The 13,359-nt window shown below is 41.7% G+C and overlaps 1 protein-coding gene across 3 annotated transcripts in view; it reads left to right on the top strand.

Moving 5' to 3' along the window:
- Nucleotides 1-13,359, top strand: part of LOC124273075 — a 166,417-nt gene that overhangs the window by 99,225 nt on the left and 53,833 nt on the right. For all 3 annotated transcript variants that reach the window (XM_046708287.1, XM_046708286.1, XM_046708288.1), the window contains exon 2: nucleotides 2,924-4,061. In XM_046708287.1, the coding sequence (XP_046564243.1) occupies nucleotides 3,032-4,061 (1,030 nt within the window). In that variant the 5' untranslated portion in view covers nucleotides 2,924-3,031. The remainder of the gene's footprint in view (nucleotides 1-2,923; nucleotides 4,062-13,359) is intronic.

Below are 13,359 nucleotides of genomic sequence, written 5' to 3'. Positions count from 1 at the left end.
GGATTGTCTGATCCAGACGTGATTATTTGCAGACCGCCGTCATAGCTCGCTTATTGCGGACTACGGCGTACAAAAACAAACAAATAAACAACAAATTTTCCACATTTTGCACCCAGGTTTCGGTTCAATTGAAATACTTTTCCAAGCAGCTTTGAACAGTGAGTGAGTGAGTTTAGTTTTACGCCACACTCAGCAATATTCCAGCTATATGGCAGCGGTCTGTAAATAATCGAGTCTGGACCAGACAATCCAGTGATCAACAGCATGAGCATCGATCTGCGCAATTGGGTGAGTGAGTGAGTTTGATTTTACGCCGCTTTTAGCAATATTCCAGCAATATCACGGCGGGTGCGCAATTGGGAACCGATGACATTTGTCAACCAAGGCAGCGAGCCTGACCACACGATCCCGTTAGTCGCCTCTTACGACAAGCATGGGTTACTGAAGATCAATTCTAACCCGGATCTTCACGGGTGCCTTGAACAGAGTTAGTTCATCTGAACTGTTGCTGCCTCGTGGCTTGTTTAATATCCTATTGGAATGAGTAATGTTACCATGTTTAGAATAACAAAGTAGCTTCAAAGAATAAATAGGAAGACACTAAAGCCGTACATTTAAGAAAACAATGAAAGGAAAATTCTCTTTGTTTTGTAATGATCAACCCCATCAATCATTCATGGTTCGTTAGACGCAGACCCGATGACCTTCAGCTTAATTCACTTTTACTGAACTTAATAGCGTTACTTAGCCTAGTGTTTTCACAGAACACTGTGACATCCTGTTAACCGAACACCTCGTTTATTGGGAGACCGCTTTTAAAAGGACAGTCCTTACTGTATACGCTGCAGTCGCTATTCCGGGAACATAGGCGTTACTTTGCCCAGTGTGTCCACAGAACCTGTAGTTGTATACTGTGAAACCCTGTTATTTCGGACACCTCGCTTACTGGGAGACCACTTTTAACAAGACAGTCCTTACTGAATCCGCTGCAGTCGTTATTCCGGGAACATAGGCGTTACTTTGACCAATGTGTTCACAGAACCTGTAGTTGTATACTGTGAAACCCTGTTATTTCGGACACCTCGCTTATTGGGAGACCACTTTTAACAAGACAGTCCTTACTGAATCCGCTGCAGTCGTTATTCCGGGAACATAGGCGTTACTTTGACCAATGTGTTCACAGAACCTGTAGTTGTATACTGTGAAACCCTGTTATTTTGGACACCTCGCTTATTGGGAGACCGCTTTTAACAAGGTACACATTCCTTACTAAATACACAGCAGTTGGTATTCCGGAGACATGTTAATCTGGAAACTGGTTAATGCGAACAGTTTCAACAGAAACGGTGTGGTTCGGATAAGCGAGGTTTCGATGTAAAGGTAGCAGGTCAACAACGTTGATCACTTACAAGCCATTGTTACAAGCTTGTTGACTAATAATGGCTCAAAATATATACTGTACTGTTCACGACGTTAATTATCCTACTGAAAAAGGGGCGAGAAATGGCCGAGAGACGTGGTGGTAAACATATATAGAAGTTGTTATCCGTAAGATTTGTCTTGCATTGACATTAGCTCGTTGGTCTGAGTTCCGTCTCTTTGAGGTATCAGGACCCTTTGGTTGTGTTTGAATCTATAAGTCGTACCGATTATGCTTCTTGGTGTGTGCCCTCTACCGACGGTATCCGTGAAGGTGTACAATGTTCACAAGAGCCCGTACTCCTTTTCACAAAACCACAATGTTCACAAGAGCCCGTACTCCTTTTCACAAAACCACAATGTTCACAAGAGCCCGTACTCCTTTTCACAAAACCACAATGTCCACAAGAGCCCGTCCTCCGTTTCACAAAACCACAATGTCCACAAGAGCCCGTCCTCCTTTTCACAAAACCACAATGTCCACAAGAGCCCGTCCTCCGTTTCACAAAACCACAATGTCCACAAGAGCCCGTCCTCCGTTTCACAAAACCACAATGTCCACAAGAGCCCGTACTCCTTTTCACAAAACCACAATGTCCACAAGAGCCCGTCCTCCGTTTCACAAAACAAATGTAACGTTACGGCTGTCGTAAGGCTGTGTTTAGGTATTGGTCTTCCGGTCGTCGTAGCACAACCATCGCATTGTTTGTGGAACAGGCCGAAATATTTTTTAAAATGTTAAAGGCAAGTCATTCACATTCCTTTGCCCGTTGCGGCGGGGGATAGCCTAGTGGTTAAAGCGATTGCTCGTCACGCCAAATGCCTGATTTCGATTTCCCACATGGTATAGCGTATGAAACCAATGGCTGGTGATACGGCTCGAGGGGTGTAAAACCCAATTCACTTACACGCTCTTCACCCGTTCATGTAGCACCAATGATTCTGTGTTGGTCACTGAATTGTCTGGTCCAGACTTGATCATTTACAGATCGCCGCCATATAGGTGGAATATTACTGGAACATCCTGTCTCTGACGTCGAAAGTTAAAATTATCGTGATTATCATGAGTCTTCGGAAAGTCTTCTGACTTTGTTCCGTCATGGAAACGTTTCGACATTTTCTAAAAATCTATTTCATAAACTGTATATGTTTTTCAGACTTGATATACGCTCTCATCCATTGAATTACTGTGTCGTGTCTGTAACCCAATTTCATTTCAATATGATTAGAGGATGTTCTGAAAATTATGATGAAGTCTTTTCAATCGAAACTCAGATCAGATTCCGAAACACATGTCGAAAACAGAAACGTTTTGAACGATAAACAGTCTGGGACTGTAGCACTTTTACAATGCATATATAGACTGTGCCTTTGAACACAATTCCACTGAGGGTAGGCAGGGCGCTTTGTTATGCTTAACAGAGTGTGACCGTTCGTGCACTTCATTCAGTAAATATGAGCACAGCTAGACAGCTGTTGAGTTACTGTTGTGTGTGTGTTGCAGGTAGAGACCTGGATGGCGTTGATATCGACCGAAGTCACACTGCGGCAGCTGGAGTGAGTCGAAGAGCCGCTCCAATATATATACATACACCTGGGACTAGCCCAAGTCATGGATAGGAAGGGAAACTTGAGCCAGTCACGTGACACAACGCGGGAAGGTGGAGGAGGACGAGACGGAGGGAGGCAGTTTCTGTCCCCGGAAACAACAAACCTTGACAGGGCCCCAAGCCTACATGGATTGCACGCTCAGAGCTCAACGGAAACAAGTGGATTAGGAGAGACCATAACTTCAGGATTTTCTTCACAGGAAAGTATACACAGTTTAAGAGGTTCGACCCGGACGAGGGGGGATACGGGGGGATTGAGTCTAACCCCCGAGGAAGCTGAAGCCCATAGGCGTGAGTTACAAGCCCGGAGTACAGGCCGGGAGGATATGAAAACGGATAGTAAGAAAAATAGAGACCGGTCAAGGATGAATGACCATTACAGTAGCGGCCCTGGCCACGCGAACTACAGCGAGTACTTCTCCCAGGGTACTGCTGTTATGGATACATTGTCCCCGATGGGGCTCCAGCGGGAGCATATAGATGAGGAGTGGGACAAAAGAAGTGGGAGCCGGAGGAGCTCCGCCATCAGCAGGTCCTCCCAGGGGGGCTCCACCAAGTCCAGGAGTTCCGTCAGGGCCAAGTTTCTTGGAGCTTCTCTTGGATCCCAGTGGGCCAAATGGTCACGTGACAGACGGGCGTCTTTTCGACGTCGTGTCGAAATGATAGAAAATTCCGAACGGAAAAAGGAAAGGACTTCCACGCCTGTTAAAAAAGCAAGACAGGAAGGATTAAAATTTGTTCATCCGGATTTGGAACGGAAATACCTTTCGGAAGATGACATCAAGGAGTTAAGGAGACATAAACAGGAGCAATACAACGCTTACCGGGTGATAGAAAAAGGGAAAAAGAAAAACCGGTTTAAGTCTGAGGTTCAGCTGTCAATGCATCAATGGCATGTGCTTAGCGAGTTCTGGGAACACGAAGTGTTTGTGAGGTTACGTTGGCTGGGAGTGTTTGTCAGCATGGTGACAGTCTTGGTGATGATCGTCAGCATCACCAACTCCTACTGGCACTCGTACGAACTGAATCCACGTGAGTAGTTACTTATTTACGTTAATTTTCCTTCTAATTTTCATCCTCTCATCGAATCTGGACGTCTGAGGGACCATTCGTTGTTGCGAAATTCGATATTCAGGTTCCCATTAGGATGATCAGCGCTGCTTGGTGGTCGGATTAGCTTAGTTTAAGCTGATTTCGTTTTAACGAACGCACACCGTTGTTACTTATCGTTAGAACCGCCTCTATGTCTACAAATGAGGTGTAATTTAAGACTCTGTATCTTTGGTACACGTTTTCTGTACGTAAGATATAATTATGGAATTCGTTACAAGAACTTTTTAATCATTACGTTTGGAATTTTATGTCACTAACATCATCCACATCAACAACATTACAATAAGAATCACCACCACCAACATAATGATAGCAATTATCATCAACAGATACATTATAATCAATATTATTATGTTTCCGTGGAACATGAACAAATATCGTTAATCAATTTGTATCTCTCGTTTCCAGTTGTAACGCTTTCATGTAATTGCCAATGCATTAGACCATCGTAAATGTTTGTGCTGGAAACTCATTTATATATCTATGTCAACATCATACTCCCCCCCCCCCCCCCTTGTGGTGCTCATGCTTTTGACCACTAGTTTGGATGTGAAACAACATGCACCTTCGAATACACAGTGGGGAGGACCCGTTAAGAACCGGGGTAAAAAATTATTGGTCTTTAGCAACCCATGCAGGAAATCAACAAGGGTATCTGGTCGTCAGGCTCACTTACTTTGTTAATGCATGTTGTCAGATCCCTTTTGCTTAGATCGATGCTCATGATGTCAATCATTGGAACTTGTGGTCCAGACTTGATACGTTACAGATTGCCATCATACAACGTAAATATTTTTGAATCCGGCGTTAAAAAACACAAACTAGCGAAAACTGATACATGTGGTCTGTTTGCAGTGAAAACGTGCCGATGAATGTCACTTTAAACACAAAAGTAAATCAAATAAAGTGAAATTAAGATTGCGAACCCTCATAATTTTACCTTGCCAACTGAACATTTAAATCTCAGAAATTTAATCAACTTAGGAGAAAAGTTGTTTAACAAACGATCATAGTTTCAAATCGCTATTATTGGTTTGTATTACAAGGGGTTTCTCACAATTGCACATTAAATGAAACACCGAGAACATGTAGGTTTGGTCTTAGTTAACGCTCATCACGTACCACACGTGCATTTGTTTCACTGTTCCAACTACTGCGCTTACCCCCTTGTAATACAAACAAATAATAGCGGTTTGAAACTATGATCGTTTGTTAAACAACTTTTATTCTAAGTTGAACAATATTCTGAGATTAGAGTTTAGTGTTTAGAGTTAGGTTAGAATGGTTAGAGTTTTGTTTATTTCTTAAACGCTCTTGTCACAAATAGAATCACGTGCAGGAAATAAAAACATTTCTCCCCAGCGATAATGTGAATCATCATTCACATATTTGTGTTTTTAAATGTGACACCGCTAGGAAAGTGTGCCGTGATCTCACCTATATACAGCAGCAGACTAATCACGACAGAGTAGGGATCCTGTTTACTGGGTGTCGTATCTGTCATGAACGTGATTCATATATGAATCATAGGCGTTTCTGAATCATGTGTAAATTCACGTAGGTAATTGCACATGTTTTTTTCGTGAAAGGAGATGAGTCTGGCTGGCAGTTGTCGCTGGTACCAGGATTACACTCATATGATCCGAAACACCTAGGTGATGGGTTTGTCCAAACTAAGCGTTGGGTTTCATTGGTAAGGGACAGGTCGATAACATTTCAATGTATTTGAAATTAGTATCATTTACAAAATAATGCAAATCGACAATTGTCGAACGAACGAACTCATTTTTTTCCAAATGAAAACAGAGTAGGGGTGAAACGGTACGCCCATACCACGGTACGGTACGTATTGCGGTACAAGACCTTCGGTTGGGTCCGTTTCGGTTGGGTCCGTTTCGGTTGGGTCCGTTTCGGTTGGGTCCGTTTCGGTTCGGTTAAGATATGATAAAAATGCGGAAAAGGAAAGAAACGCATAGATTTTGACAAAATGATTCGATTTCTAGACATTTTAGAAAAGGTTTAAAAAGGTTATTAAAATGATTTTTTATTTTTGGGATTGCATTACGGTATACCGAACCGAAGGCAAGTTACCGCGGTATACCGTTTCACCCCTAAAACGGAGGTCAGACACCTGTGTCAAGCGCGTAATATTTTCAAATGTCAGCTTGGGTAAATGTTTTAAATTTTAAGAAAGTTTCATAAACACTTCCTCTCTTTTGATCTTCTCTTTTTTTGTGGTTTGTGTCATCCACCATGAACCTGGATTGCCATATTAGTGTTAACAGGGTGTTTGCTGGTATTTGTGACAGTGATTGACAATGTTTGTCAGAGATATTGGCAGTGGCTGTTAGAGAAATTTCCTGCTTTGGGCACGGTTTCATTATGTTACTGACGTACAATAATCAACGTTGTAAAAGCTCATTTACGCATAACATGAATTTACAAAATAAGACTTATAAAATTAGACTTCACGGTTGGTTCTCCACAGACCAAAGATGCAGCTTTAATCAATTACTGAAATAGTGAGTGGGCGGTTTTGTACCACTTTTATCAATTTTCCAGAAATATCACTCTCGCAAAGTGGGCCTCCCGCTTTGTACCCACCATGTGAAGACTCGAACCTTGCCTTCGGCGTGACGAGCGAACGCTTCAACCAATATGCTACAAGACGCCCTCAAACTGAAAGAAAATTAATATTAAATAATAATGCTGAATATTTATAACGCGCCTTTCCAGGCTTCATATCCTGCTCAAAGCACAATTAGGTCATTATTAACCCTGGATAACCTAAGCTGTCTGTGAGGCGCTAGAAGGTTAATAGCCACATGTCACGTCCCGCCGGGTACCCATGTTCTGCTGAGTGAATACAGGCACTCTTGAACAAACTCACTTGCCTAAGGTGAGACCACATGAACCATACGAGTTTCGTTGTGAGGCAGAACTGAAGTTCTAGAAACTCTCAGGAGTCAAGCTGCCGAATACGGCCACCCATCCAAGAACTCTCCGCACCCTTCGTTGCTTAACTTCAACTGATATGTGATCTGGGTTCTAAGCACAGGACCACGCACTACCACTCACGAAATGACCCCTTAAACAAATCTATGTACACTCGAAATGTTATGACGACGACAAATACGTGGACACCCTTATCTTGTACACCGTGTGATTTGCATCCATTGGCAAAAATGCAGTATTTCTGCAACAATAATGGGGATCGAACCGAGAACACTTTAGGATCAAGCAAACACTATACCCACCAACCGATGTTTGTCTTGGGAGACACTTCGAAATCAAAGATGATCTGTACTGAACAATAAACGTTCGAGATCATGAACTTTTCAGAGACATATTCCTGAAACTGTGCACACACACACACACACACACACACACACACACACACACACACACACACACACAGAGGAGAGAGAGAGAGAGAGAGAGAGAGAGAGAGATGGGGATAGCCTATGGGTTAAAACGTTCGCTCGTCACGCCGCAGACCCCGGTTCGATTCCCCACATGGGTATAATATGTGAAGCCCATTTCTGGTGATATTGCTGGAATTTTGCTAAAAACGGCGTAAAACTAAACTCACTCACTTTATCTCCCAGTAGTCATGAAGCCTAACTTTTCTTGTTCAGTATACTGCCAATTTCAAGCTCCCTGCTTCGTCAACACCTGTTACCTGCAGCTAGTGGTCCGATGTGCAACATAGATACTCTATTATAATCCTGCAACCGTTTCAGGTTCTGCTGTCGAATGCCGCTGGGGATGGAAAATGCCACTCGAGCACGTATAACCTATATTTTAATATCGAGCAACTCTGGAATTGGATCTAATAAATGTATGTGCATGTATATAGTTACCTGACAGTTTCCGGAATAAATGGTTAATTAATAATGTCCTCAGTTTGCACATAGGAATACTGTTACTCCGATATATGAGGAAAATACGTTCCTTTTTCTTTTTTCTGTCCGTCTGTTATACTTTATATATACATGCCAATGCTCAAACCCTGTTAAGTCGAACTCCACTAACTCGAATACACTTTCTTTAAGACGATGTAGTTGTTTTCCCGTTTTAAATACAGCGAATGACAAACTGTTCTCCTTAATGGTGGACTGGTCTTGAGGTTGTCTCAAAGTGATCTGTAGCCAGTTCGGGTGTGTCGAATGTTATGTCTTGCGTGTTCACCAAAACATGGTTTGCAGGGAAAGTATTTTATTTGAAGGCACGTTGGTTGGAGCAATTAAACTGACGCCAGGGTTTGTTGTCTCCCAAACTTCTACTTGCCAGGAGGGGCGGTGTGGTAGCTTAGTGGTTAAAGCGTTGGCTCTTCACGCCGAAGACCCGGGTTCGATTCCCCATATGGCTACAATGTGTGAAGCCCATTTCTGGTGTCCCCCGACGTGATATTGCTGGAATATTGCTGGAATATTGCTAAAAGTGGCGTAAAACTGAACTCACTACTTGCCCGGATCGTTGGGATAATGGTTAAAGCGTTTGCTCGTCACAACAATAACCCGGTTTCGATTCCCCACATGGGTACGATGTGTGAAGCTAAATTCTGGTGTCCCCTGCCGCGATATTGCTGTAACTTTGCTTAAATCGGGCTTAACTTCATGCTCTGAGCGGTGGGATAGGCTAGTGGTTAAAGCGTTTGCTCGCCACACCAAAACCTGGGCTCGATTACCAACACAGACATGAAGCTCATTTCAGTTGTCCCACTCCGAGTTAGAATATTTCTAACAGCGGGGTAAAATCACACTCACTCTCCATTGTGTCAACATACGAGATGTGTACACTTGAAAACGTCCTCTTTAAGTTGAACCCACAGAGTGATGTTCTCCACTTCTGTGGCCGTATGCATATGTCGGGCGTAAATTCTAGTCCGGGCGTAAGTAAAATGTGCGCCCGGACGTAACGTTAAACCGGTAGTTTGGAATTTTCACACGCAATATCTTTCGTTTCATTTTATCAAGACAGTTGATATTGGTGACAAAGACCATTTATAATTTGATTCTAAAATGTATGGGAAATTCAGTGATGCATTTGTCGCAGCTGAATGTGATATATATACGTGATGTAATTGGCGTCTCAATACCGGCCTTCGCGAAACGTGATTTTGTAAAGACTATCCAATATGCCGGAAAGCGCACTTCGGCGTTCGTGTTTACAAGTGTATTTTCAGAATGATCATTAGTGATTTCATGAAAACCTGATATCAGTGCTATTTTTGAAGTTCAATACTTCTGAGTAGTAATTATCTCATTTGAACATTTAAAAACATACACCAAATAACGCTGTGAATCGTCATTTCGTAATGTGTCAAAAATGGCGACATTTACGACGAAGTCTATTTTGAAAGTCCATGTTATTTCACCATCAGGATCCATCGGTAAAGTTGGGTTTTCTCGGTTTTCTTTGGCTTTCCATGATTACGGCTGAAACGGATGTACCGCGAAGTTGTTTCGCGCCTTTTACCGGTGGTTTAAAAACGTTCGAAAATCTAAAAATAGCACACTGCGCCTCGACGTAAATCCGTTAAGTCGGGCGTAGTAACGCCTAGGCTTAACCGACGTTGTGCATGACGTGTAAGAGGAGGGCGCTGCTAAGCCTGACGTAGTGTGTTACGCCTGACGTTAGCTACGCCCAACATGTGCAAACGGCCACTGGAGTGGAACAGTCCAGCAGATGATCATTGGAGTCTGGCTGATGAGGATGCAGACAACAGCTGTGTATTATCAAACGTTTTGATCTACATGCCGTATCATAAACCATGAAATGAAATTGTTGAAATTGTCCACACTGACGGGAAGAAAAACAAACGAGCATACATACGTTACATGGTAGGATAAAATTTAATTGAGGTAAGCTGTTATCACGAAGTTTACACATTTACAAAAGATGATAAACGGTTGTGGAAGATACGAAACCAAAGGAGAGGGTTCGTGAATATTTATGAGAAGATTCTATGAAATGTGGTGCCCTGTTTTGTCTGGAAATATCCCCAAATATTCATTGCCCTTGGCCATTTTTGTCCAGTATAAGTGATATTTGCTATGTTTAATGGTCATGGTGTTAGTATGTAGTCCCGTTTTTTGTTCCATAATAACATGATGCAGACAAGTGTTTTGGGATTGTAAAAACCTTGTGTTAGGAATCTACATTGTATATATTTACAGCACGTGATACCATGCTATAACACCAGCGTATAATGCAGGAACATCTAGTACAGGTACGTCTTATGCAGTAACGTCTCATGCAGTATCTTATAATGCAGCGTGACGCCGAACACCCGGTTTCTATTCCCCACATGGGTACAATGTGTGGAGCCCATTTCTGGTGTCACCCGTCGTGATATTGCTGGAATATTGCTAAAAACGGCGTAAAACCAAAACTCACTCACTCACTCACTCTTATAATGCAGTAACGTCTTATGCAGTATCGGATAATGGAGTAACGTCTCATGCAATATCGGATAATGTAGTAACGTCTCGTGCAATATCGGATAATGGAGTAACGTCTTATGCAGTATAGGATAATGCAGTAACGTCTCATGCAATATCGGATAATGGAGTTACGTCTTATGCAGTATCGGATAATGCAGTAACGTCTTATGCAATATCGGATAATGGAGTAACGTCTTATGCAATATCGGATAATGGAGTAACGTCTTATGCAATATCGGATAATGGAGTAACGTCTTATGCAGTATCGGATAATGGAGTAACGTCTTATGCAATATCGGATAATGGAGTAACGTCTCATGCAGTATCGGATAATGGAGTAACGTCTTATGCAGTATCGGATAATGGAGTAACGTCTTATGCAATATCGGATAATGGAGTAACGTCTTATGCAGTAACGTCTTATGCAGTATCGGATAATGGAGTAACGTCTTATGCAATATCGGATAATGGAGTAACGTCTTATGCAGTAACGTCTTATGCAATATCGGATAATGGAGTAACGTCTTATGCAATATCGGATAATGGAGTAACGTCTTATGCAATATCGGATAATGGAGTAACGTCTTATGCAGTATCGGATAATGGAGTAACGTCTTATGCAATATCGGATAATGGAGTAACGTCTCATGCAGTATCGGATAATGGAGTAACGTCTTATGCAGTATCGGATAATGGAGTAACGTCTTATGCAATATCGGATAATGGAGTAACGTCTTATGCAGTAACGTCTTATGCAGTATCGGATAATGGAGTAACGTCTTATGCAATATCGGATAATGGAGTAACGTCTTATGCAATATCGGATAATGGAGTTACGTCTTATGCAGTATCGGATAATGGAGTAACGTCTCATGCAGTATTGGATAATGCAGTAACGTCTCATGCAATAATCGGATAATGCAGTAACGTCTCATGCAATAATCGGATAATGCAATAACGTCTCATGCAGTATCGGATAATGCAGTAACGTCTTATGCAATATCGGATAATTGAGTAACGTCTCATGCAGTATTGGATAATGCAGTAACGTCTCATGCGGTATCGGATAATGTAGTAACGTCTCATGCAGTATCGGATAATGTAGTAACGTCTCATGCAGTATAGGATAATGGAGTAACGTCTCGTGCAGTATCGGATAATGTAGTAACGTCTCATGCAGTATCGTCGCATGCAGAACGCCCACTGCAGTGTCGGATAATGCAGTAAAGTCTAATGTAGTAACGTAACGGATAATGCAGTGAGATCCCAGATTACCGAAGGTTGACTTTGACATGATCCCTAAAGAGGCCAGCGCCACTTTTGTTCATCACTTGAATTAGTAAACAGGCACACATATCGTTTAGTATCGCCTGTTTACAATAAACATAACAGTATCCACTATCTATTGAGTTAAAGGTAAACCAATCATTTCAGAGCTATCCGACGCATACAGAACTTAAGGAAAGTTATGAGATAGATCTAGATACATAAGTATTAAATATATAAATATCCCCAGTTTATTTTATGACACGGTACAGTCAATAGTTGATAAATAAAATATATTTTCCCATTTGAGAATATAAGGGCAGATTTTGACAGTTGCATGCCGTAGATATTAGTACCTACCTGACCTTTGTATCTTTGTCCGACTACCGTTCTTATCCATTGGCTTAATCTTGCCGATAGACCTAACCGTTATGATCAATATAATCACAGGCTTAACTGATCAGCGTTATTTTCCTGCAGCTGCTCATATATACTGAACTGGAAAAGTTACGGATCATGAATCTTTGGTAAATATTGCTTATGGAAATGTGTTCTCAGTCTTTGAAATCGGTCAGTTAGGTCCATAACAACATAGTTTTTATCATACTTGGGATAAATTACAGTTGGTAGCTTAGTGGTTCTTAGTGGCTCGTCACATGAAATATCCGGGTTCGATTCTTACATTGGTGCAATGTCCACTTTTGGGAAACCTACGTCATTGTGACCAACAACAGACTCATGAAATGTTTGGAACATTTAATTAAAACAATAGCCCTAGTCCTGACAAAGGACTGGGCATGAAGTGCACAGAACAAGACTGACGTAAGCGACGTATGACGTCGCTTTCATTATGACGTCATTAGGTTGGTCACATGACTACACTCATGGTGTCCTCCGTTTTGATATTCCTGGCCCCGAGGTTATAAACAAATTTTCGTGCTCAACTCAATTTCTGAGTTCTGAGTTGAGCACGAAACAGGATTTGAGCATGAGATCGTACTCAGGAAAGTTGTATAACCTCGGGGCCTGGTACATCGCTTAAAGCGCCGTAAAACCACATATCACTCACTCCCCTAAATGTTGAAAACATACTGTCAGTCACATCTTAGGGTATCTGCATATTTAAGAGTTACTCGTCCTTTGAATTTCAGCAAACGGACATTTTCATATTTTCCCGAAAAATAATGACATTTTGATTTTGAACAAAAAGTTCTATTGCATAAATAAAGCGTACTGATCAAAAGGCGTTAAGAACCATCCGATACGTTCACACTACGATAGTTGATCTGTTGTGCTATGAATCGTATAATCTTTAACTTCTTTTGAGCTGTATAATTTCCGAACTGTAAGTAACTGGTATTTAGTAGCATCATTTAAGGTTGTCCTTAGCTGCCTTCGATTTGTATAATTTCTATGGTGTTCTAACTACTTTTGAGAAGTATATTGTCACGTACAGTTTATCGTACCAGTAATAATCTGGTGTCATGTGTGGACGTTTCGAG

The sequence above is a fragment of the Haliotis rubra genome, unplaced genomic scaffold, assembly GCF_003918875.1.
Source record: "Haliotis rubra isolate DU_JTF1 unplaced genomic scaffold, ASM391887v1 Scf176, whole genome shotgun sequence".
In the NCBI taxonomy this organism is placed as follows: domain Eukaryota; kingdom Metazoa; phylum Mollusca; class Gastropoda; order Lepetellida; family Haliotidae; genus Haliotis; species Haliotis rubra.
This window is presented reverse-complemented; position numbering and strand designations above follow the sequence as displayed.